Below are 27733 nucleotides of genomic sequence, written 5' to 3'. Positions count from 1 at the left end.
TTTTTATTTGCTTGGTCACATGCCTCCTATGTCTTTCAACTTGTGATTCTGAGAGTGTCTGTAGAACCAGTGGATATTGCTGTAGTTTCAAATGTCTCTTTTCTTTATGTTTTCTTTTTAGACAAATCTTTCAATAAAAAAATGTTTCAAACAGTCAATACTCCCCTTGTACTGTATATTCCGCAGGAACAAGGCGGTACCACTAGAGTGCACTGTAGTACACAGTATGAGAGTACACAGTATGAGATGTGAGGGGAGGGGAAGAGAGGTTATTGGAGGAAGAGCTGCATGTGTGTGTGTGTGTGTGTGTGTGTGTGTGTGTGTGTGTGTGTGTGTGTGTGTGTGTGTGTGTGTGTGTGTGATTTTAACAGGTCACCAGGACATCTACAGTTGCTCAGTTGACACAGATAAACAAGCGACATTTAGATTCATACAGGCGTAGTTGTACATTAATATATCCACTGTTAATTAATGAATTTGATTTGAAGAAGCCACCAGTGTTTGGTATTAAATTAAATAACATGCCAAGCTCAGATAAAATCAGTAAGGTAAATGATGCAACACGGAAGCCTGAATCTCTTACAACAGCCACGAAAGGTACAGTTAGTAGGTTTATTATATACTGAATAGAGAATTAGCAAAACAGGACCAATACAGTAGTCAGTGCATTACATACACATCATGCATAATTCTCTCAAGTGCAAATACAACAATACCCAAGTAGAGAGCCATGTATATACAGAATGTCAAAAGACACACACACACACACACACACGTTTGAATTCATGCTGTTTTCAGTCAGAAATTATGTCGTGAAGAAATCTCTTTTCTTTGCTATAGAATGAAATGTTCTGTAATGCCTTTATTGTTTATTGTTGAGAAAAGAAACTCATTTAACAATACTGTAACAAGGACTGTACAATAATGGGAAAACATTCTTATTTGCTAATACTTACTGGTCATCTACCAATTCAATGTTTTGGATGTACTTATCAAGTGTGTTTCATACACAGCTCAGTCAGTCAGATTCATTGCTCCCTCTCAGCCATGCTTAGGACTCATCTACAAAACTGACAAAATTGAGTCAAAAAACTCAAATAACCTTGTTGCATCATTGCTTTATATTTGTAAACTAGTCTCTGCTGATTGAAATCTATCTCTCATTCAGAAATCTTTCATAGCAACACTGAGTAGAGATTACACTGAAAACTGGAAATGTGTGGATTGTCAGTGTTGACACTATATTTAACTCTTTGGTGTAGTTTCTCAAACTACTCCACTGACTTATCATATATATATTAGGGCTGTCAATCGATTAAAAAATGTAATCTAATTAATTACATACTCTATGATTAATTAATCAAAATTAATCGCATACATAATTAACGGTGCCTGAACCTGTTTATTGCTAAGGCCATATGGTCAAAATTAAATGATTTAATAATAATGTATAACAATAACAATAACTTATTTCACTAGTAAATTGCTGTTGAACAACAAAAACAACCACCAGATGGGAAAAGGACATTTACAATAACTTCAAATGCACCACGAGGCTGTAGTTTACCAGTTTCATTGAACGCACCGTCTGTGTTGTTTTTCCGACAGTAGCTGCAGATTGTTACATCCCGGTGTTGAATCCTCTACAGTAAAACACAGTCAAACTTTACACCGTTTAGCGTTAGCTGTCAGCATTGTAACCGTGTTTAATCCAGCTACTAGCTAGCTAGAATGGCTCCAGTCTGCGTTATTTTTTTTAACGCGTTATTTTTTCTGATTAATTAATCGAAATGAACGCGTTATTTTGACAGCCCTAATATATATATATATTTTATATTAATCCAACAATGCTCTGTTCTTTAAATACAGAATGAAAACCATCCCAGGGATGGCCCAGGCAAAATCATAATGAAACAATGGCACATAGCACACTCAATACATTATTTATTAAGGTGGTTTTTATTCCGTAAATGTGGAGTATTGTTGTGTGTACTTCTATTTTTCATGCTTTCAATGCACATTGATTACACAATGTGCGACAAGAAGGAGCACATGGACATTTCTGGGTGCTCTTTCATCATCAGGCTGTATCACCTGTTTTTGTCTGTAAAACAACACTATTTTCCTTTAGTGGAGCTTGGAAGAGTAAAACTAAAAACATCCCATTATTTAAATCTACGCGAGTTTCCCTGAGGTACAAAATGAGGTTTTCATTTTGAGGCTCTTCAGTTGTCATAAAAAACTCATAATTGAAATAAAAGGCATTCATTAGTAACTTTCAGTAGTTCAGTAACTTTAACTATAGTAGATCCTTGGCACATGCTGCTGTAGCTCTGTCCCTCTACTTACAGGATAACAGTAGACGCCAAGGCTTACAATGGCAGATCATTCCTTTTGTAATGTACACTCTCAATAGCAGGTGCGAATGAGGATGATGAAAACAAAGACAACAGTTATGATAGTAAGTGCTGAAAATAGAAAGACGAGGCCGGCAAAGACGGGGTCCGTCATGGGGGGGGTATATTTCACTTCAGACGGGATCATGTTGGACATACTCAGCATGTAGCCCAAACTCCAACCTATGCTGGTGTTCTTTGCCTGAAAAGAAGAGGAGAGATTTCCCACGTTTTACTGTGAATGTGTACACTGCATTCTTTAGTAGTAAATGCAGCTAATACATCACTTTGCATGTCTAGAGAAGTTGCACAATTGCAGCTCTAGGGCAAAAGATGAGTCATAACACCCAAAGAACACCCATGTAAATACTCCAAGTGTGTCTGTTTTTTTTAACTTCCTCTAAAAGGACCTACCAAACCACCAGACTCCCAGACAGCCTAAAGGCACTAAACAGGACACGCAGCACACATACTCTCTTGTTGGTGGGATTGGAAATTGGGAGCATCGGCAGCTGTTGTGGAACGTTCTTGTGTTAAAATCTAAAGGCAAACTGCCATACAATTTGGAAACTGCTGCTGTAATGTGTGACTTTTTCACATCTTCTGTCTTTCTTTATGACTCATGACTGATAGAATGCATGTCACAGACCAGGAATCCCCTTCTGTTGAGGGAGTGCCATTGTGAAAGACGCTCTGTGTCCTTAGGGCATCCCAGAGCGATACATTGCCTGCCATTCACTCTGGCTTCAACTGTTCATGTGTGCAGATGATTAATATGTCAGCCATCCATCTTTGATAGGTTCCCATGGGTGGCCTCATTCACACTTATGTATGTTATTATGTGTTTTTTTTTTTGCTCAACCAACCTCTCTTTCGAAGTTAATGTTTTTCCATGTCTCTTTGTCAAACTTGTATCCATCCGCCAGCAAAGTGAAGACATAGTGAGCTGCAAAACAGTAAGTCTTAAGATATCTTTCAGCTATCCATGCCTTTTTTGCACTTAGCTGAAAGGAAGAGAAACAGAGATTAGAGTGGCCTGTGATTAGGAAGAAGAATGATACAATCGAATGAAGCTGAATGCTAATATCAAGACAATACTGAGACAAAACAATGTGCGATCAAGACTGATTTCAATTCACAGTTAAGATAAGATCAAATAAAACTACATCCATCCGGAAGGATTTTTTTTTAAACTGTGCTATTTTGAGGTCTGATACACAGATGTGTCTAATAGAGAAATATCCGCTCTGACATGGCAGGAATATTCTTAAAGTGCTTGAAATCTCCAAATAGCTGAGCTGATCATTCTAAAACAACAACCCTACCTAATATGATCTGTATGTGTACATTTAATGCACATAGTTTGTTTATTGAGTTAAGTTGCTGTTTTGACATAATGTGAAGCACCCACACTAAATCACACAGAGAAGAAAATGTTCCCACACTGCTAGGCACATGTCAGCCTGTGATCTCAAAGCATGTTTTGTGCCTTAGGGAGAAAGAAAATACTGACTGTTGCTCTGTTCTTGTTTAGTAAAAAGATTGTGTAGTGTTGTTGACCTATGAGTGGTAGTGTTTGCTGCACTACTTAGAATATAGAATTCCTGTCCTTTTTCTTCCCTATATTTTCGCTCCTCCCAACATTTACTTTGTTTCTAACTCTTCCTAAACTATCTTCTCATCCTCCTGGTCCACCTGTTTTCCTTTTCTTATTACTAGATGTATAAAATTGGACAAGCTTACTTCTGTCCAATTTGTGTTGCAGAATTTCGTAATTGAGGCGTTGAATTGATCCAGATCTGATGTTCCATTCATCCCAAGCGCCCTAGAAGTAAAGAAGAATCCTGCATATGCCTGGCAGGAGCAGTAGAGACATATCGTAAGATTTTTTCATCTTCATCTCTCTTCTTGCACATGTTCTATTTGCACTGTGTGTTACCATAAAATCTCCAGTGACGGGTGGCTGCTCGACCCCGTTGAGGGAACACTGGGATGAGTTACAAGTCTTGAAATCAAATATGGACTTCACTATGCTGCCGCACTTGTCTGGGTCAGCTGTTCCCACCAAGAAGAGTTCTTGATGTGGGTTGTAGCCGTTAGGCTTTTTTGTGCACTCTGTGTCATAAATGTATGAGGCCTTGAGGGTGGTGTTGAAACCTTCAGGGTAGCAGGGGTTTATAATGTAGGTTGGGTCAGATGATTCCTGGAACGTTGAGAGGAGGACATGTCAAAAGAAAGAATGGAGGATGAGTAAAGACAACTACATATAAGAAAAAAAGGGACAGGAAGAGACATGGAAGGATGAGATAAGAGCTTTGGTCAGTATTACTTGCATTTACAGACACCATCTATATATAAAAACCATGATTAATTTACTTGACTATGACATGTAGGTCCTGATGTTAATACAACACAACATTTTATGCCAGGACCCTGCTGCAAATGTATACCCATAACATATTCTCACTGAATAGCATATTTATCCAGCTCAGTTACTAATACTTTCAAGAATGAAGCTATAAGTTGCAAGAAATAATGCATTTCTCGCAGACTAGCATGACGACATTCACAGTCCGATCAATATTCTTAATGACATAATGCATTCTTGACTGGTCTCCCTTTGCCTGTTAGCAACTCAGGGTCAACACCATTCACTAATCAATTCTTAACTGGGCATTAATGGATCTTGGCCTGCACATGCATGCAAAAAAAACAGACATTCCCACTGCCATGTGCACCACACACACACACACACACACACACACACACACACACACAAGCACTTAAACATGAACATAGAAACACATACTATCAGGGAGAGAACTCAGAGAAGAACCATCACCCTTATAGTACCTGAAAGACATGACCTTTATTGCTAGAAAACGTACACACACACACACACACACACACACACACACACACACACACACACACACACACACACACACAGATTCCTGTCTTTCTAGCTCTCTTCCTTTTCTTTCTCTCTCTCTCTCTCTCTCCTCTTCTGTAGTACTGAATACTGTAATCAAGGCTAATGGGACTCAGCTGTTGGCCAGTCTAATTACCTGGAATGTAGACGGATGATCTGGGAGACAGGCCCACACACACACACACACACACACACACACACACACACACACACAAAACAAAACAAAACAAAAAGCTGTGTACCTGAACTACTTTGTCCAGAACCCTTTTGTAAGCCTCGTTTTTGCCATAGCAGAGGAAACTGTGTGTGTAGACATTGTAAGGGTAACCGTACAGTTTGACATGCAAGTAGTCAGGCCCGCTGAGATCATCCTGGACAGCGAAGGCGATCTGTGTTGACGCCCCACCGAGGTCCATGGACCCTACAGTATTTTTCCCTTCTGGGTGTACATAGGTATTCCAAAGGTTTTTCTGCAAAAATAAGGGGAAAGGTTAGTATAGGATGAACCGTGTGATGGCCCTGTTTGTGAAGCAGTATTCTTTTTTTCACCTTTAAAGGGATATGTACATGTTGACCTACAGATAGATCCATGACAGTGTCTTACCTCGAGGAAGTTTCCCATGAGGTAGTTGACAGTGACCCACCCATACAGCCCTTCTTCTTGACCAGTAATGATGGAAGCATTATGGAAGTTGAAAGGCAAAGATCTCAAGTATGCTGTGAGACTTGCCAGGATTTCATTGCACCTCTGTTCATCCTTCTCACTTATAGCAAAGCAAAAAAAAGGAACACAATTACAGATCTTATTGGAAACAGGAAGGTCAGTAGCCATGACATATGGAATCAGTGTCATTAAAGTAATAGTTTGATATTTAAATTATGTTTTTTATATTTCCTTTATATTTTTTGCTGAGTTAGAAAAGCAGATTGATACTACTGTCATGTCTGTACGCTACATAGGAAGCCAGAGCTGGCCAGGAGATGGTCAGCTTAGTGTAACATGAAGACGGAAAAGAAGAGGAAATAGTTAGCTCTGTTCAAAGGTAACACAAATATTGGCCTATTGACATATTAACACATTATATCTTGTTTGTTCAATCCATTCAAGAATGTGAGGTGACCTCCAGGAGGTCTCTTTACCTAGGCCTTGTTGTTTCCCTCAGTTCCTTGTCTATGTTGTGTTAAGCTAAGCTAATCGTATCCTGGCTGTAACTCCATATTAACTGCAATATAAATACCAGAGTGATATTGAGCATCTTATCTTATTCTCTGCAAGAAAGCGATGAAGTGAATTTCCATAAATATCCACTACAATACCAACATCAATAATAAGTATATACATGGAGTATTTATATAGGTATTTATAGGTATATGCAATGCCTATCAACCCACACACTGTGAAATAAGACATCCCAGTCAGTTTTTTGTGGGCTGTCTACATCAGAAAACATGGGATTCAACAAGTCATTCAGATTTGGTTCCCCTTCCTATGTCACATGCAGGCTCATTAGAATATACTGCCCCCCATCTGAGTATCTCCATCCACTGCTTCAGAATTAACTTTGCAAAGGTGCGCCATATTTTTCTCACAAGCCAATCAGAGCAGACTGGGCTTTTCGAGAAGGGGGCTTAAAGAGACAGGCGCTAAAACGAAGCGTATATTCAGACAGACAGTATAAGAACAATAATGAGTTTTTTTTTTTCTTAAAACATGCAAACATGTTCTAGTAGAAACCCAAGATACAAGTATGAACCCATAAATACCTTAATGGCGAGAGAATACCCTAAAGCTGACTTATTTCAACATTTCCTTACTGTAGCAGTCTCATTCCAGCAGTAGCTCCCAGAAACAGAGGTGTGGTTTCATGTTTTTTAGTAGGAATGGCTTTGGTGATGTTGTCCATGCATTCTTTGAATCCCTTCCATGATTTGGCATCTTTCTGTGGGTCAACTTTCATCTCTGAGATGCCATCACCTGTGGGCACAAGGCAAAGATAAAATCATATTCCTAAGCACAGGCACTACAAATTTGTTGTGATTTGTTAATGTTAATGTGTAACATTTGTAACTTGGTAAGTTCAACAAATGTTGAATGATTTAAAAATGCTCAGTAAGCTTTGGCTTTTTATTTTTTCTCTTACTTACCCCCTATACTCAAATTTACTTTACTGCAAAATTTTCATTTAACATTTTATGTAACTCAATTCTAGAAAATGTAGAACTTTTACACACAAAACCTGCAATCGGTGTAGAGAAGCAGCAGTAACTCACCAGCAACTTTACAGTTCATTATCTCAGTCACCACTCCGGTTTCATTCTGCTTCTCCCCTGGCCACTTGTACAGGTACACATTGGAACGTGATGAACCTGAGTCTATCACTATGCCATACTGAAGAAGAAGAAAAAAAATCAATGTTTGGTCTATCTAATAGCACTTCTTACCTTGATTAGTGAAATATCTAAAAACCCTAGATGATTTTGTTAATATGGCAAAGAGCTGAGACTATCAAACTACAGGCTGCTGCGACCCCCCACCACGTTGTCCATCAGGACCAGGATCATGATATCTGACCCTGACATCTGGAAAACGTTTGGCATCACATTCACAACTGACTGTGTGGGAGCCGAAGTATGTGTTTGTATACCTGTTTCTGTTTCTCTCTGTATGAGAACTGTTATGTACTTTTACTTTGTTGAAGTGAAGATCTACAGCCAAATAATGACATTATTATTATTATTTATTTTTAATTATTATACATTTGTGCGTGTGCATGTATATGTTCACCTCTAGGCTATACTCTTTGGACATCCAGGTGTCCTGGATGACGGCAACAGCAACAAGGGCAGCAATACTAGCCAAGAGGAGAAGCAGCACTCCAGCTATGCGACACTTGTAGCCAATTTGCTGTTTGGAAGCCATTTCCTGTTGGCAAGAAATGCGGTTTAAAAAAAACCAAGCGTGGTTCTCACTAAAAGCTTTTTAGCTCTCAAAGTGATGACATGTGGAGAGGTTTGAAAAATGATGATGAACAATAATAGTACACTTTATTTACTTCAAGCTGGAAGAAAAACATTGGCAGCATTAATAGTATTGATGGACTAAGCAATACCACCAAACAAACGCATAAAAAGAAACAGAATCAGGAGGAAGAATGTGGATCATGATTGGCTGTCTGAATAGTTGTCTTACTTTTTATTATGAACAATTACGAGATACTTTAATGCCATAATATTATGATTGACCTATTTGTGATGTTTGATTTAAAAGAGTTTTGGGAGGTGTCAGTTTCTACCAAGGTTGTCAGCAAGAAGAAAAAATAGGCTTAAAAGTCCTCAACAGCCAGCAAGCAAATTGGCTGCTGTCTCGTTAAAGTCTTGCATCTTTAGCCTTGAAATCTCAAAGGTTTTGGTTGTGTTGTTTATATAAACTTGAACTGCGTGTGCAGTCGGACCTAAATGCAGGAATGAAACCTTACTGGTTAATTATGTATCTACCTAATTCGTAAAAAAACACTGATTGGCAGAACTTGTTCAGGTCTTAAGGAAGGGCCGTAGAGTGTATGGGTGCACAGCTAGATTACAACATCCAACATAAGATTGCTGACACATTTCAATATTGCACAAACCCACTGGATAGGGAAACCTGCCATTGAAGATCATTCAACAAGTCCTCCAAACCATACAACAATATAGGTTGTTTGTTCATACCCTCTAACACGACCCCGGGAGCGTTTTCCATTCCCATATCTAAACCACGGTTTAAAACACGTCGATAACATTGTGAGACAGTTGCAGTTTGGTTATGTTTAGGCACTTAACTACTTAGTTAAGTGTAGTAAAAAATAATATAGGGTTAAAATCAGACATTAATTCACTTCCGGTTAAGCACGTGATGCAGAACGTGATGTAGCTCCGTTTCTTCCATAAAGTAAAACAAACTCTGCTTTTAATTTTATTTTCAAACAGGACATGAACCCCATTTCCTTGGTGAAAGTCCTGTGTTTGTTTGACCCATCCACCACCCCAACCTACCTCCTTAAAGATGCTCTAAGCGATGTCACACGTTTTTTAGGCTGCAACATTTTTTGTCACATACAGCAAACATCTGTTCACTATCCGCGAGCTGCCTGTCCCCTGAACACACTGTAAAGAAACGCGGTCTCTGTAGACAGCCCAGGCTCCACAAACGGCAACAAAAACAAAATGTGCCAACCTGCACCCACGAAACATAACAAACAGTGTTCCAAGACAAGAAGGATTTGGGGGTGGGGGTTGGGGGGTTAGTGCGCGGAAGCACGGAAGGGAGGGAGAGGGGACGGGATGAGGTGGAGGGAGAGGCGAGCTAGCCTCGTTTTGTTTGAAAATACTTCGAACGTCAACAAGTTCCGTCACCCAACATTGCTTAGAGCACCTTTAAGTAGAAATTTGGTGCTTTTATACTTTGTCGCCTTACTTTCTGCTATACTCCCATCATAACTACTACAGCCACTAGAGGGCGCCGCTACTATAAACCTAAATGTGACTCGTAATTGCTGCTTGAACAAACAACTTATGTGGCCGTTTTTTCAGGGAAGGCCAGTCTCAGATCATTGGTTCATACAGTAAGTGTGTTTTGTATTCAGCTCTTTCTAATGGCTTTGAAGAAACAGCCAGACATTGAGTACAAACACTGACATTTACAACAAACACATTTGATGTCAAGCTTTAGGCAATGCTCTAATGCTCACCTCGGAGAAACACTTTTTTCAGTCAAATTTGGATCTTGTTGATAAACATGGTGTGCCACAAACAGCTCTGTTTGAGTTTCAAGTGTATAATAAATGACAGAAAACAGTGTTTCGTGCCAGATTCACCATGTGTGCTTTGATGGAAAAAAAGTAAAATGTACACAAGGTTAAAAGAAAATTTTTAGCATATACAAGACTGTTCTTCTACCAGAATCACACATGTATTTCTCATGTAGTCAATATGGCTGCAATTACGAGTCACACACAAACTCTCTAACATGAGACGCAGCTCTTTGTACCTAGACGTGCGCAGACACATTCCCATGAACCAATACATTTTTTTGATTCTAATATTCTGATTTATTTTATTTTATTTGCATGCTATTTACGCCTTAGTTCTTTAAATGTGCATGTTCTCATTGGTATTTGCTGTATGTGAAGATTATCTATATTTGGGAGTGGTGGCCTAGACGTTAAAGAAGCAAGCTTGTGACTGGGAGGTCGCCGGTTCGATCCCCAGACCGACAGGCTAAAATCTGGGTGGGGAAAAGTGAAAAGAGCAGCACTTGTCCCTCCCTCATCATCACCACTGAGTTGCTCTTGAGCAAGGCCCTTAACCCCAACCACTCCAATGGAGCTGCTCAGTGGCCAGCAGATCAGACTGTTTTAGACTGTTGTACCGGGCAGCTTCCAGGTATGAATGTGTAACTGTGTGAATGTGACAGGTCGTCGTCGCAAATGATAATTTGTTCTCAATCGACTTACCTCCATAAATAAAGGTTAAAAAAAAAAATGTCATGCTATGTAATAACAAGGACTGAATATATGCCTTTTAAAATAGCATGTTTTTAATAGAGTCATGAAATAAATGAATGATCATAAATAATGACACAGCAATGGATAATATTCACCCATCCTTTGCTTTTCTTAACGGCAATGGGAGGTCATAAATGGTCTCAAGACTAATTACAAACTTGTGTCAGTCTACAGGTATTAGGTATTGCTGTGTCAGCCTTGTCATGGGTGTCATTATCAGTCTGTCAAACAGTTGGGAGAGTAAGCAGCACCACAAGTATCCATCTCCCTCTCTATCTCTCCCTTTTTTCTCACATTTAAGCTTCTTTTTAAGTTGTATAAACCCCAAATCAATATTTGACACTTTGTTGTCATCAGACTATAAGAACACCGCAGTGACAATGTTTGTTATTGTTTGACATTACATCATTTAGAGTTACCACAGCAACTTCATGTGTAAACATGCAGGTAAAACGGCTAGACAACAAGACAGACAAATGTTATGCTTTTTTGTCTGTATCATGTTTTGTATTAGTATTTTTTCTCAAATATGTTTTGATACATGTTCCATAAACCTTACATCATAGATATGAAGCTATAATTTGCATTATGTCACAAACAGGTGAAATGTGGATGCAGACAGTAAAAGCAAGTAAGCTAAGTAGAGACAGTTTGGTTTTACTGTAGGTCATTTACTGTAATTTAGAATACCAACATATTACAATCTTAAAGTGTACTTCTTTGTATAAGTAGTTTTGCATTGAACATGTCCAGTTGTATATGACATTATACTGTATATCACGAGATTACACTGAGAGCAGTTGTGTATTCACTTGATGCAGCATTCACAATGTACAAGATGACATAAATGTGTTTTCTGGTCTAAAGTCACACACAGAAAAACAATGTGGACCACTCTGGTCTCTGTTATCCACCCTGAAGCACAACAAGCCCCCCTTACTCTTCATTTGTAAAACTTATATTTGTAAACTAAATACACAATGCAACAAAACTAGTCGAGGAAAAAAACGAATCAGCAAGTCTGCTTGTTTAGACTGGTCTTTATGAGGTAAAGGGGTGGAATGTGGTTAAACACTAACACATGCACATATCATACAACACAGTGAGGACCAGTAAATCAACTCACACAATGAAACAAACTTACCTGCATCAATTAACTGTTTAAAATTCTGGGTTGTTTTTTGTTTTTTTTGTTACTGGTAAATAAATGTTTTGTGAACAGGTAAATACAGTAGATGCTTGTGAAAGAGAGGAGGTGTGTTTGTTTCTTACCTTGAAGAGCTGGTTTGTAGATTCTGGTTGGGAGCGGGAGTGAGATGGCTCTGAGGAAGGGATGAAAAAACAGCAGGAAACAGGGGAGCAGCAAAGGGAGAGAGAGAGAGAGAGAGAGAGAGAGAGCGAGAGAGCGAGAGAGAGAGATAGTGTGTGTGTGTGTGTGTGTGTGTGTGTGTGTGTGTGTGTGTGTGTGCTGTGAGTGGGAGAGAGAGAGGTGGATTGGCTCACAAGAGCAGCTGAGCTGTTGTACCCCAACAAAACATAATGTCAGGGACAGAGGGAACATGGGAGGAGCAATGCATTACAAACTCCAGTTTTCACCACTACACCAGTGAAACAGAGCAACCAGCCCATAAGCGCAGACAGTGAGTGATGCAGCGCTCACTGTCTGTGTGTAATGATTAAGCACAGACACAGGTATTTGTGCGTATGCATGAAACAATGTGAGAAGAGAGAGGGGGAGCGGTGGTAAAGTTAATTGATGTAATCAATAAGATAAAGTGCATCTGCTGCGCAAGGTCAGCTCTTATTTGATAGGCTTAAATTGAAGCCCAAAGGATGATGAAAAGCAAAGGATCAAGCACTGTACCAATAATCAATCAGAATCAGAATCAGCTTTATTGACCAGGTTTGCTTTGCTCTGCTCTCAAGTACAACACTCACTTATAAAGAATAAAAACAGAAAGGACAGTAAGAAATATAAAAAAAATACTGTTAAGTATGCAGTATAACAATACAATAGAATTTACAAAGAAATATACAATAAGAATTGAAGAGAGGGAAGGAGTAGTGCAATATCAGCATATTGTACTGTATACTGTATATACAAGGATGTGTCGGTACCTACAAGCTCTCACCCTCTCTCTCACGTTCACTGGGATCTAAGTTAAATTGTTAAACTAGGCCTTGGACTAACTGCAGTGAACAATATGAGCCATTTAGCCTGATGTAACTCATGGGCTTATGGCTCCTCTGAGCTAAGTTAACTACAGTATCTAGGAATGGGAACAGCACTCAAGAGTGTGGGGATCTTGCAGCTGGTCTTACTACCTGGCTCTTTGCCTCCATTCTGCACTTTGCTTCATGTCATACTTTTGATTTGTCATATTCATTTTTACTAAGAATGTAAAGTCGCTGCAGTGCTTCCCATCACTGTGGCTGTTTTATACATCCAGCTGATTCCTTAACATTTCAGCATGTGGGCGGTCTCCTTGTATCTGGACTGTCTACAAAGAAGACACTGATGGGGCCAGTCAAAGTGAATTACATATCTGATTCAGTGCTCAGTGAATGAAGATAAAGTATTTTAGCTGCCTAAAGGGATACCTGAAACCCACTGGTCTGAATGAACCGGACAGACAGGGTGATGAAAATTAGATTTGCACTGAGAGAGCAAATAGAAGAAAGGCAGAAAGCTCCTACTTAACTTTCTTTTTCAAGCCTCCTGGACACAGATTACATATCTGTGCTACTTCTACTTACCAGTTAGATACCTGAGGCGTGTCCATCCCAGCGTTTCATGATTAATTTATATGGGTACTGCTGCCGCTAAAAGTTAAAGGGGCTATACTCGACATTAAGAACATATATAGCAGAAACAAATATGGTGGTAATGTCTTCCTGAGCAGAGAACCTCTGTGTGTGTTGTAATCCGTTTTTCTCTGTTCTTTGTTTTGATAGCTGGTTCGACCTTGCATGCATGTTAGTGCATGTGGCCACGAAGAGAGGTAAAGTATTTCATGTATTGGGGAATGGTCTGTGAGAGCTATGTGGAGGCAATCCCTGCCTACTGTTTTTTTTTTCAGTATTTCGAGTACAGCCCCTTTAAAAAAATCTTTCCCACATTTTGCTGGTGCATGGCTACACATCTGCTGCACACAGGTTGCCACAACCTTGTTTAAAAAAACAATCATGTGGTGGCCTGTGTTGATTCAGACCTTTTTAAGGTGTGAAAGGGTGGATTGTTGATTATAAAAAAGTTAAAACATTGGTGATGTTTTAGTGCAATATACTTTTAGGTCAAAAATGTAACTTATTTAATGTAAACTGCTGTGAGACTGAGTGACACTGAAACTGAGCCGAAAATGATTGTTTCAATGCTGATTAAGCCTAATCCTCACCCCAAACCCTAGCTTCTAAAGAATTGAATAAGTCACGTCTGTTATTTAGCATAAAGGTAGAAGCTCTAGAAGACCTATTATTTAATCAACTTTGAGAGCCATCCCCTGTTGGGCCAGACAAAGAATGAGTATTCCTGTAGTTTGGAAGCAATTGACACTGACTTGGTAAGATCCTGTGGCCGGGTGTGGCCACAAGACACATGCAATAGGGACACTTTTGCTTTTGAAGACATCTGACCAATACGGAGGGATTTAATTTGAGGAACCACCCTCAAACTCTTAAGGATAAATTTGGAAACTTCACAATGATTCAGGACTGTTTGAATGTGTCTCCCGAAGGGGAGGCATGTTTTGCAGTCCACTGCTGGCAGTGTTTTATTGATGTATTGTTTTGTATTGTTTGGACTGCAGACTGTGACCTCACAAGGAAGCATGTCTGTATGTCTGTTGCTTGCAGTGTATTGTTTTGTCATTGTCACGACTGTCTTGATGTGACTCCCGAAGGGGAGACATGTTGATTCAGTCCACTGCTGGCAGTGTAACATTTGCTTTTTGTCTTGTCGTTGTCACCATGTTGTTTATTAAACCTTTTGCTTAACTTTCAATTGGACCCAAGCCTTTCTCCTTCCTCTTCAGAAATCAAACGATCACGTCTTCTTTTAATTTTCTTACAGTTGCCATGCACTAAATACAAACAAAATGGGACACTCTCAAAAACACTGTTCCATATAGTGGCACTTGTGGTCAATAGCCTACATTTAACTAAATCAATAAATTCAAAAGAAACCTGTCATCAATGAACATATCTGCAAAGTTGCAAAACGTTATACTATGTCTGCAAAGCGTTCACTGTCAATATAATTTTAACCTTAACATCCATCTGCGTCAACGAAAGCATCATTTGTTTGGTATTTGTTAAATATAAAGAATAGCCCACACCGACTTCAATAATATTTACCTTCCCATCAGCCTAACCAAACCTGCGTTTTAGAAGACTGCACAGGATGCACAGTGTCAAAAGTTCGTCTTTAAAAACGAATTTGGCAAAGCAAATTAGTATATAAACTGGATTTTTCGTTGGGTGGAAGATGGTTGTACCTCGGCATAATGTACTTTGCATCTACCTTCACTTCACTGGTTTAATGCACCGCCCGGCGAACAGGTAGGGACCCAAATCAAACACACCTGCGACAGTACGCGTTCAACAGGTGCCTTCTGGGTCTAGCTAACATGCTAAATGTTAAACATGCTAAAACGTTCTGGCCATGGTGGATCCTCCTGTTGACTTCTTGGGTTCAAAGAGGAACTTTTACCTTCAGGGAGGTGTGTGAGACCTTTTTTTGACAACATAACCTCTGTCACAGTTGTGTCCGCAGTGGGACAGAGAGTGGACGAGATATAGTAGGCTATATGCATTGTGAATCCACGACTTGAGAAGTTAACCTATAGCAGATTGAGGACGACTCTCACAGAATGTCTTTCAGACAGGTGAGTAGCCTATGACAAACATGCTGTGATGGTTGTAATTCTCTTTAGAAGAGAACGTCAATGTTGCAAGTCAAAGTAGCGTTATAGCAGCGCCTGTTTGTGCAGCTCTAATTTTGCTTTATTATACGTGTTTGTGGCTGCGGCTGTTGTTGATTATTATTATAAGAAGTATTGCTTGCATTGCACCCGCCTTTGTGTCCGTACACTATAGCCTCTTTTTATTTATTGTCGGTAATTTTTGTTTAATTTTCTTAAGTTGTTTACTCTTATCATTCTTATAAGGCAACACTGAAATAAGCGGTGGTATAATCGATCATCAGTTGTATGTGCAGGCTGCAAAATGCCTAAGCTGTATAGAAAAGGAATATCGTTTTGGACATAGGGGGCTTTGTGGTGTGATGTACAGTATACGTTGACAATTAATACACTTCATTTTGTAGCCTGTTTTTTATTTTTATTTAATAGGTCCATTATATAACATCATCATAATTTTTTTTTCTTCCTCTACCCCTCTTTCCCTTTTAAAAAAAGAAATAAAATAATGCAGTAACGTTTATTCAGAAGATTAGCATACATTTCAGCAGCAAAATTATATTTGGATTCAATGATTATCCCTCATCTACTATATTGTATGACAAGCTGGACGCAAGCAAAAGATACAACCCTTAAGCCTGTTCTTTCTCTGTATAAACAGGCCCTCAAAGTGCTAGACAGAAAACACAACACTTATCACCATTGTAAAATTCTTAACAAATATGACATCCTTAGTTGGGAAAATCTAATCAAATACAATGACACCTGCCTATGTTTAAGATCCTGAATGGCAAAGCTCCTCCACCACTCAATAATTTTATAAAACAAAACAATTCTAACAATAGAACCACTCGGTCTGTTCTGAGAGAGGACTGTGTAACCCCTTACAGGTCCAGCTCTTTAGTCAATCATGTTTTTCTGTTAGAGCCTCTAATGGGTGGAACACTTTACCAAATGAAACAAGAAACTGCACCACCTACCATCATTACGCACAAAGTCTCAAGGCCTGGCTCTTGCATAGTAACATTTGTAAACTAGTATTTTTTATATTATTGTTGTTATTACTGATGAACTGCTGCTAACATGTTTGATGTGTTGATATCTTGCCCGGTATCAAATTTAGCTCGCTCTGCATTTCTTGGGGATGTATGAAAAATTAAATTGTATTTTAAATATTTTACCATCTTATCAATCTGTGCTATATTAACGCATACCTAACGAGTGATGTAGCCTAGTTCATCATTTCATTACTGCTGTTACGGCTTTGCATGTTTGAGCGGTGTTGGAAGGTGGGTTAGGTCTATTACTTGGATGTGTTCTGATGTTTGCATGGCTTCTTATACTGAATGTGGATACTGTTTGATGTGTAGCTGTGTTCTGGTGTTTTGATGCTTCCTGTGGCTCTGCATGGCTAACTGAGAAAGCTTTTCTGTTGTTTTAGCGGTCTGTATGGTGTCTTGTTGACTTCTATCTGTATAGTTTAACCTGTACTAATATCTTGCTGCTTCCTGCTGCTCTGGTCTAAAATCATCTGGCCAAAGGACTACAGTTGAAACTTAGCCGGCTGGCTAACACTGGCACATTTACAGAAATGCTGATTAATGTGTGTTGTCCTTTTATAAATAAAGAATCAAATCACATACATACACACTCATACGTACATTTTTACATGAAAAACAAAAACACAAATCATTGTATGTGTAGATCTGCATGACTAAAATTGAAGTAAAAGTACTTTTACTGGAGTAAAACATGCATACTCTTTCCATTCCTGATTATACTGTCGCAGCACTGTAAAAACATATGATCACCTGTTGTAGGCCTACTGTATAGCCTACTGCATTCTCTCCACTGATACAATGTACCAGTACTTTTATTGTGCTTTATGCTTTACACCATTTTTTAATACTATGCAGGTATGATCTAATATATTCCCTGACGTCTTACCCAATTTGTGCCATTAAAAAGTAACAATGAAAATTTCCTGTATTCATTTTACAATGATTTTCACAGTAAATTATTATCAAAACATTAAGCATTCTGCACAAACAGGTGTTCATACTTTTCAAATGCTAGGGGAACTGCCCCCCGACTGCAGCCACAGCCCTTATGGTCTCCTATAAATACAATATTGGTAATAAAGTTGTACTTCCATATTATATTCAATATTATAATGAATGGATACAGTTAGGCTAACTCTGAGTTAACTCTTGAGTTGCCTGTTTTGGTATTCATAGTTTAATAGTTTGGTCACCAGTAAATTTGCTACTAGATAATCAAAAATTGGACATTATTTTGTGTTGTTACTTCTAGCAAACCATTAGGTGATATTTTGACTCACCTGTGAGAAAAACACATACAACATTTCAGACTTCCCAGTATTCATGATGAAGATTGGACTATAGTGCATGTATAGCCTTCTTAACAACCAAATGCAGTTCGATCCGCCTCACAACATTGCCAACTGTACATTGAGACTGTAGCTAGTCCTTTGAGATTTGGAAAGCTGCCCAGAGAAGTTCTGTGTCCTATTCGGTGCTTTCATAATGCAGTAAACACCCCCATGAATCTCTGCCACAGCCCAGGAAGGAAATGGTGTGGCTGTGTTGCGGCGAGATCGATTAGAGGACAGAGGCACTTCCCCAGACTTTGCTATTCAAATATCACAATTTGAGCAATGGTTGATAATGGTGTTTGCTCTATCTTCTCCCATCTCTCTCTCTCTCTCTCTCTCTCTCTCTCGCTCTCTGTCTCTCTCGCTCTCTGTCTCTCTCTCTCTCTCTCTCGCTCTCTCTCTCGCTCTCTGTCTCTCTCTCTCTCTCTCTCTCTGTCTGTCTGTCTGTCTGTCTGTCTCTCTCGCTCTGTCTCTCTCTCTCTCTCTCTCTCTCTGTCTGTCTCTCTCTCTCTCGCTCTCTGTCTCTCTCTCTCTCTCTCTGTGTCTCTGTCTCTCTGTCTCTCTCTCTCTCTCGCTCTCTGTCGCTGTCTCTCTCTCTCTCTCTCTCTCTCTGTCTCTCTTTCTGTCTCTCTCTCTCTGTCTCTCTCTCTCTCTCAATTGATTCTCTTCCTTTCTTGTTTGCTCTTCTACTTTCTTGTTTGCTCTTCTACTTTCTTGTTTGCTCTTCTACTTTCTTGTTTGCTCTTCTACTTTCTTTATCATGCTCAACATTTGCCTAACCCCTTCACTGTGATCTTTTCTCATTCGTACACTCTCTCCCTCTCAACCACAATATACATGCTATGTAATTAGTTTGATGTATTCCATAATCAGAATTCTTATACAGCATATGAAAGTTGATCCTTTTCTGCGGCATTACTGTGGGAATGTTTGTACTGTAATTCAAAATCACAAAGCTACTATCAAATTTGTTACCATGTTATCAAAATCAATATACCGGTAATAAAAAGGCCCTCAGGTCACAGTTTAAAAGCAAAAATATGTCTGTATCCTGTCTGACTAATGAGGGTATCTCAGTTCTGAACGTGTTATCAGAAAATCTGATAAACAGATACATATGCACATACACGCATCATACATTCTGAAGCATTCGGCTGTGCCATATTGCTAGAAAATGATCCATCATGTGTCTAATGTGTGGGCAGGTGCTTTTAAACCCAAACCTCTCCATTTCGCCTCACCCTTCGCCCCCCCCATCCCACCTCAAACCCAACTCAACAGGGCTGACTCACTGTAGTAGCCACTGTGGAAAACGGTCTTTATGGTAATGGCATAACCGCTACATAATATAGAAAACTCTCTTCTGCCACTGATATTACAGAGAGACATCTCCAGGAAAGATGTAACACAATCCCATATCTCTTGCATACTAAAGCTGTGAAATAACACTCATCTCACTACTATTGAATTATCAAAAAGGAAATACGTATCCCAATAGATTTGTAATTATTAGTGTTAACAGCAATTAGTGCACAATTTGAACACGAGGCATTACATGCTGGCCATGTAACTTGATCTCTAAGGTCTCAAGTTGTGACTTCAGATTCAGTTATGTGCTGATGGCTGCTGAAGTGCAATGTTTTCCCAGCTGATGCTTCCCAAGTGAAAACGTGTCTCTGGCAAGCTTTCAACCAATAACCTCAAATGTTTGATAGCCTAGTGTGCTGGCAAACAAACAGTGGAGCTGACATCATATGTTGGACCGGACTACAACACTCTGATAATGCCTTATTCACCTTTCAGCACCTGATAGGATTGTGTCAGTATTTGTTTCTTGTCCAATATGTATGTGAAAAGCCCCAAATTTTAAGGTTTAAACTAGGGGTGCATGATATATCGACTCAATATTGTTATCGCGATATCACGTTGCGCAAAATTATATTGAGTATTGCGATAAGTATGCAGTATTTTGTGGAGCAATTGGCTGTGTGGCTTAGTTGAGTTCAATTTAGAGCCTGCTTGAAACGCTATAATGTTAATGTTTCATTGGTCAGTTACCGTGCCACTTGCACATGTTAGTGCACGTCAGCGCACGGGTCCACTACGTGACAAACCCTATGGAGCGTACCACGTGACGTGTGTGCATATTTCGACAGCGTGTCAGTGTAAGGGAAGAAATAGATAGAGACAACAAAACGAATCAGAGAAGCGAAAGAAAAGAAAGGACCTAATGAGAGAGCGAAGGGAGTCAGTGGAGCAAAAGAAAGAACACAAAAGTAAGAAAATGAGTGTTGCTCAGGGAGAAGACGAAATAACAGAGATTGAAGAGGAAACTTTAGTGGCCAACAGGGACCTTTTTGTACTTCTGTCTAACTTCCGACTTTTCAGGTATTTTTTTTGTAGCTCTATATATATATATATATATATATATATATATATATATATATATATATATATATATATATATATATATATATATATATATATAATTTGTTGCGTCTAAATATGAATGAGGATAAATCGAATTGTTATTATTATTTAGGGGGGCTTAGGATATATATATATATATATATATATATATATATATATATATATATATATATATATATATATATATATCTATCTATCTATCTATCTTTCATTTGTTGCGTCTAAATATGAATGAGGATAAATCAAATTGTTATTGTTCTTATTATTATTTAGGGGGGCTTAGGAACATTTTGGGGTAGCTTCAGCCCCCCTAAATAGGCCTAACGACGTCCCTGGTGGCCAAAAGAAATGCCTCCTCGGTAGCTTGGAAATACTTTGGCTTTAAGCCAACAGACGTTGCACAGGCTAATGCAAAACGTGTCGAATGGTGGTAAATGCGCAGGAGGCAATACAACAAACCTATTTTCGCATCTAAAACCACCACAAGCCACTTTACTCCACTTTGGGTGCATGATACTATCCCCAAAAAAAACCTGTTGCAGTTAATACGCCAGAGCTAGCCAAACAAGCCTTGCTAGAAAGTGCTTTTGCTAGTGGCACAAAGTACGACAAGAAGTCGAAGAGACATACCAAAATCACCAATGCTATAACGTACTATTTGGCCAAAGACATGATGCTCATCCACATAGTGGATAAAAAAGGCTTCAAGAAGCTTCTGAATGAACTAGACAAACAGTACCAAATCCCATCCCACACCTATTTCTCACAGGTAGCTATCCCACAACTTTATAAACAGTGCAGAAAGACGGTGCGGCAGAGTTTGGAGTCGGAAAGATTGAATAGTTTTCATCCACCAACGACCTGTGGTCCAGTCGCACTACAGAGCCGTATAAGTCTCACTGTAAACTATATTATGAATCTTTTTTATTGCGTTTTTGTAATTTTACATATGTTTAAAAATATGGAAATTAATATCGATATTACAATATGCATAATCGATATCGCAAAATCACATTTTGTCAATATCATGAAACCCTAGTTTAAACCATAAGGTCAGTACTTTATCCGAGACTTTACTTTGGCTGTGTCTCTGTTACTTCTCTAAGATACTTCTCAGCAGTTATGCAGGCAGCACTGAAAGTTTAGCAGATTTTAGCTGCTTTGCTTAGCGAAGGCACTATAATCTACTACAGTCAAATCTGCACTCAACCCACATATACTAACAGTGTCTTTACTAGGGGTGTAACGGTACGCAAAAATCACGGTTCGGTACGTACCTCGGTTTTAAAGTCACGGTTCGGTTCATTTTCGGTACAGTAAGGGAAAGAAATACAAACCTTAAACTGCAGGTTGTTTATTACTATAAACTTTTTTGTTAACAATTTTACACTTTTTAAAACACTTTTTAATAAAATATAATAAATAAAATATATATAAAATAAAAAGAATAAGAAAAATACTGCTGCAAAGTTCTCCACTAAATAAAATACTCTCAGTCTCAAACCAATATCACATAATAAAATAGAATAAAAATTAAAGCTGCAAGCAGCGATGAACGGGCCCTCGCCTTCTTGCAGTCGGGGGTATTGGCAGACGCAACATCACATGTAGACCACACATTCTAAGCTTCATGTAAATCGGAATATCTTTTGCCAAGATACAACTGTTCATGTTTTAACAGCCACCTACAGGAAGTTCTTCCTCCATAACTTGCGCATTGTTTTAGCTATCAAAATTCTTTTGATAACTTTTAGTCACGAGGGTCCACCAAGTCTATATCCAAGTTTTCGTGCAGATTGGAGTCACGGCCCAGGAGGAGTTAGACCAAGTATGTTTACCATATATCACGATGTGGCTAATTAATAAGAAAAATTCTAACAGCGCCATCTAATTTCCGGTTCTCTCTAAATTTGGCATGGATGCTCAAGCCCCTATGCCGAACAACTGTGTCATGTTTGGTTTCAATCGGAATAAATCTTGGTAAGATACAACCGTTGGTGTGTCGACACCCACCTACAGGTAGTTGGTCCTCTGTAACTTGCGCATTGTTTTAGCTATTAAAATTCTTTTGATAACTTTTTGTCATGAGGGTCCTCCGAGTCTATATGCCAGTTTTCGTGCCAATCGGACTCACGCCCCAGGAGTAGTTAGACAGAGTAGGTTTCCCATATATCAATATTTTGCTGATTAATTAAAAAAAATTAAAACAGCGCCATCTAATGGCCGATTGACGCCAAGTTTGGCACAGATGCTAAACCGCCCATGATGAACAACCGTGTCAAGTCAAGGCAATCGGAATAATTGTTGCCAAGATAACGCAAATTTCTGTTTAGACAGGAAGTTGCTGTAACTTGCGCATTTTTTCAACTATCAAAATTCTCTGGATAACTTTTCGTCATGAGGGTCAACAGATACTACCTGCAAAGATTCAAGAAGATTGAAATCACGGCTTAGGACGAGTTCGAAAGAATGTAAAACACATGAAAAATGCATAATTAAAAATGTCCGCCTTCCGGTTGGGCGGAGCTAATGAAGGTAAATGGGAAATATGTTCGCAATGATTAGAGCAATATGGGTATTAAATCTGGTGAAGATCGAAGCAACTATGTCCAAGTTAAGGCCTTCCAGGCATTAGGGGGCGCTATGGAGCCCACTTACAGGTTTGGGCCAAATTTGCAAGTCTCGCAAAGCTCCCAGGTGTTTATGTGGGCGCCAATTTTTGTGAGTTTTCATATATATTGAGGCCGTCAAAAATGTGCCCAAAGGCTAAAACCAATTAGGGTCCCATAGGCCACGCCCACTTTGACCAATCAGTACCTTACTGTAGGGGTGGCCTCATGAGTGGCCCTAGATGGTACCCAACAAATTTTGTAAAAATCAGATTAGCCGTTCATGAGGTATAAACTTTATGTACTTGTAGCAGCCCCTAGTGGCCAATTTTTGTAAAATGTGTGGGGCACCTCCAGAGGGTTATGGCAAACAAGAATCTTAAGTTTTGCGTTGATAGCAATTATTTTGGTCGAGATATGGCAAAGTTGGCGTTTTCATACTTAGCTACACAAATTTCTTTATGCGTAATATGTGCAATTTTTATCCTAAAAAAATTCTTTGGATAACTTTTTGTCAGGTCTGTCTGGAGGTGCTACCTGCCAAGTTTTGTGCAGATCGGTCGCACGGTCTAGGAGGAGTTCGGCAAAGTAGGTTTTCGATAAATCTCGATTTTTCATGTATAAAAGTCTAGGCGGAAATGGGCGTGGCCTATATCAGGAGATTCAGCTGGATCCAGGGAACGCGAAAATATGTGGTTTTTGAATGTGAGATGTACGGTTTGGGAGTTATAGGGCCAAACACTTTTTTTACTGCAATAGCGCCACCTAGTGGTGGATATGTGTAATTTTTTTGAATCTTTGCAATTTTCACCAGTTGTGACGTGTGTGCAAATTTTTGTGAGTTTTCGTGCATGCTAACCCCCTCAAAAATGCAACGAGGAATTGATAAAAATAATCTTATGAAAAACAATAGGTTCCTTCGCACTGTCAGTGCAAGGCACCGTTGGGGCCTTGCACTTTCGTGCTCAATATAATTTCGTGCTAAATATAAATAAATATGGATTACAGTACAGCATTATCAATCCCAACTTGTCAACAACCGAGTATGGTCGTAGATCAGCTGCTATAAAAACACCAATTGCTTTTTCGGAAATCCCGCCCTGCAGTCGATTTCATTGGTTTAGGTTACAGTGACGGCGGGTAGGTTTAGAGATCAGTGTTTGGTGTAGGCAATTTGTACAGTGATTGACATATTGACATGACCAATGAAAACTTTAGAATCAGCTGCAGGGCGGGATTTGCGATGAACGCGGAGACTTCCGCCACTTAATATGTTCGTGTGGAAACACGAAAATTGACCTATGTTCCGCACACAAAAGATTGCGTTCGGCCGTTCGGTGCACACGTGCACCGTACCGAAAGCCCTGTACCGAAACAGTCTGGTACGAATACATGTACCGTTACACCCCTAGTCTTTACTGTACATAGTACACAGCAGGATATGGTATGTATCCGTCGGTGTCAGTATCAACAGCATATTTATGGATGTGGGTCATCCACTGACAACTGTGTGGCTATTATTTGATGGATTTGCCTCTCTCATGGCAGCATGTGTAAAGGTGACCTCTTGTGGGCAAACTAAGCAACTGCAACTCTGCATGTCAGCGCAAAGAGCTTATATAAATGTTTAATAACAACTGGTAGACCTTTAGTAATCATAAAAGCATCTGGGGAATGAGACAATCACTCAGAGCATAAAAAGCACCCCCATATCAACAAAGAGGTTTTCACTGAGGGAGTATGTGTGAAGATATTTCCAGTCATCTCAGTCAGTACCTGACAAGTAGACTGATATACTCCAACTATGTCCTTCCCTTTTATATTTAACCCACTAAAAATGTGTCACAAATGAATAAGGATAATGGTCACCCTGATAATACAAGCCACAATTAAGAATAATAATTAATAATAAGCAGACAAGAAATTAATTGTTTTTATGTTTGTGAAAGTTTATGTATTTACATTTGCAAAAAATAAGTCCCTCTACATAGCATGTATCCCTCCATGTACATTTAAGAACTGACATTTCACTCAATGATCCAAGTTAACAGATTGTCTTATAAAAGCACATATTTTATATGGTCAAGTTCACTATTGCAAGCACTTGAACTAGCACCTCTGTAATAGCATTGTTATATCCCATGTGTCCCATCATCCTAGTTTACAGTTTAATCTGAACAGACAGCCCATTAGACTTGACTCTTGGCATTTCTCAACCAGCTGTATGATTGTAGATGTTTTACTATCAAACTTACTAAGAAGTTCTACTTGTCTACAACTAATCTTGTATCATAAAGTTGTTTGTGGAATGAGCTTAAGTTAACTTTTGAGGCAAGCGAATGAACTGGCCAATACTGTTAAACAGTAATCAGGGGATAAGAATTAACCTTCAATACTGACACCTCATCTATATTTATAGAACACTAGCCTTTGTCCTCAGGGATTAGGATGCTCAGACTAGTGTGTGTGTGTGTGTGTGTGTGTGTGTGTGTGTGTGTGTGTGTGTGTGTGTGTGTGTGCGTGTGTGTGTGTGTGTGTACGCCTGTCATCTTTAATTGAGTACACTGCAGTAGAGGGACAACAGGACTATATCATGTTGCATGCTCACTCTTCCAGTAATATATTGGAAAACATAACTGATTGCATCCAGTTTATAGTTTTTTATATCTGTTGTGCTCTCTGTTTGAGCCATTGTTTTGTTGAGATGTTTCAACAGTTGTGTCCAGACAAAGATAGTTCATATTGTAGTATACTGTAGCCCAGTGGTTTCCAAAAATGTTTAGCACCCCTTTTTCAATTTATTTGTCGTGACCCTGATATAATTTTAAAAGAGTGATCCAAACACCATGCAGACAACAGTAGACTTTATTAAAGTAAACCCATAGCATTGCATGCAATAGACAGTCAAGCCAGAGAGAAAACACCTTGATCAGCAACAGCAGCATACTTTGACACAATCATATGACTTAACAACAAGGTTTGGTAATGTCAAACCACAGATTTACATATCTCCTGGCAAAAGTGAAAGATCAACAACCCAGAAACCATAGTGACATGACGTGACAGAAATGTTGTAGATGATTATGTTATTGGGAATAAGCTCAGTAAAGAAACAAATAGTGGCCCTGTGTACCGACAAAAGCAGCATCATTTCATTTTCATCTCACTGAATTGCAGTAAAAGAGTGATTGTCTTGTGCTACAGTTTTGGAAATACTGGCATTCTGTGCATAAGACACTATATAAATTAATAGGAATTCTGTAAAAAAAATTGATAGGCCCCTTGCCTGCCATTATATATTAAACACAAACATCTAATGAGGTCATGAATAAATTAATGCACTTACAAAAAGCGGTTCACCTGATAACAGAGCAATGTTAAAATTATTTAACTTCACAGGCCATTTGAAGCTATCCATAAAATATATAACCAACAACAGTAATAATGTGATAAAGTATGTAAATAGTATCACTAAACATAGACATAGAAAAGCTGTTTCTGTATGTACATCCACAGACCTACTGCAGACACACAGACTCAAAAACCCATTCACACACACACACACACACAATAATTAATTTTAGAACTAAAAAAGAAATCACCCCAAACTAACCACGTTTTACATAGAATACAGAAGCATTGCATTATGATGAGGACAATTACAGAATTATTAAACAGTGAGAGATAGAAGCAAACTAATATAAGGGAGAAGTTGCAGACAGAAAATTTAATATTTGAAACCTGCATTTCTTTCCTTTTATACACATTTGGGTTTTTGTAGATGTGTAATAAATTGTTTCATATACCTTAATTTGCTAAATCAGCGAAAAACATTGACCACTGCTTATTAGATTGGATAACTTGGTTGCTGACAGAGAGGTTGGTCATTGTTAAGTGAACTGTGAAGTCATTGTTCATTCCCTTTATGACATTTTACATCTGCAACATGAAACTCAGAATCTTTGTGTTAAGGTCCAATATGTAATATATTTACTGTAATGAATCCAAAAATGACCCCAATGCGTCATCAGATATTAGGGAAACATGCTAAGTTGAAATACTATCTTTTCTGACAACAATGCTAATGCCAGTATTTTCTCCTTTTGAAATTTCCGTTCCGTGATGGAATTTCTGTTTGTGTTTTGGCCTGTGTGTATGTAAATCGGGAGGACTGTGAGTTTGCAGTGTGTTTAGCGATTGTTGCCGTAATTCTAAGACAATAAAGTGTGTTCAGTTGGGTGGAGAGGACAGCAAGGTAGTGTTGTTTTTAGCGGTTCCTACCGTAGCTAATTCTAAGCCTAGGAAGTGTGTCTGTTCGGTGGGTGGAGAGGACAGCGAGGTTGTTGTGTTTTTAGCGGTTCCTACCATAATTCTAAGCCGAAAAGGTTTGTCAGTCAGTTGAGTACGGAGCTCCGCGTGAGCACGTGCTTCTATGACTGTCAATATAGCCAACATCTAACGTTAGCTACTCCGCTGTGCTGTGCTGTGAAGAATGTGAAACAAGCGTCTAGC

At 38.9% G+C, this 27733-nt stretch overlaps 1 protein-coding gene across 1 annotated transcript; it reads right to left on the bottom strand.

Moving 5' to 3' along the window:
* Window positions 1–1927: 1927 nt before the first annotated feature.
* On the bottom strand, window positions 1928–12301 carry entpd3 (ectonucleoside triphosphate diphosphohydrolase 3). Its single transcript, XM_031278325.2, has 10 exons — window positions 12144–12301; window positions 8114–8251; window positions 7600–7717; window positions 7144–7303; window positions 5933–6092; window positions 5571–5798; window positions 4336–4599; window positions 4140–4250; window positions 3263–3400; window positions 1928–2598 (listed from the first exon to the last, which is right to left on the bottom strand). Exons 2-10 carry the CDS (start codon window positions 8246–8248, stop codon window positions 2410–2412), a joined length of 1503 nt encoding a protein of 500 aa, XP_031134185.2. The 5' UTR covers window positions 8249–8251; window positions 12144–12301; the 3' UTR covers window positions 1928–2409.
* Window positions 12302–27733: the final 15432 nt, after the last annotated feature.

The sequence above is a fragment of the Sander lucioperca genome, chromosome 10 (genome assembly GCF_008315115.2).
Source record: "Sander lucioperca isolate FBNREF2018 chromosome 10, SLUC_FBN_1.2, whole genome shotgun sequence".
NCBI lineage: Eukaryota > Metazoa > Chordata > Actinopteri > Perciformes > Percidae > Sander > Sander lucioperca.
The sequence above is the reverse complement of the archived record's forward strand: the minus strand, read 5'-3'. Positions and strand labels throughout refer to the sequence as shown.

What these genes read in the sequence shown, in the direction of transcription:
- entpd3 (XM_031278325.2), bottom strand. Translation starts at nt 8,248, where the DNA reads ATGGCTTCCAAACAGCAAATTGGCTACAAGTGTCGCATAGCTGGAGTG. An exon ending in TTCTGGACAAAGTAGTTCAG is followed by an intron (nt 4,600 to 5,570) that starts GTACACAGCTTT and finishes TCAACGTTCCAG; the next exon opens with GAATCATCTGACCCAACCTA. An exon ending in CCGTCACTGGAGATTTTATG is followed by an intron (nt 4,251 to 4,335) that starts GTAACACACAGT and finishes TGCTCCTGCCAG; the next exon opens with GCATATGCAGGATTCTTCTT.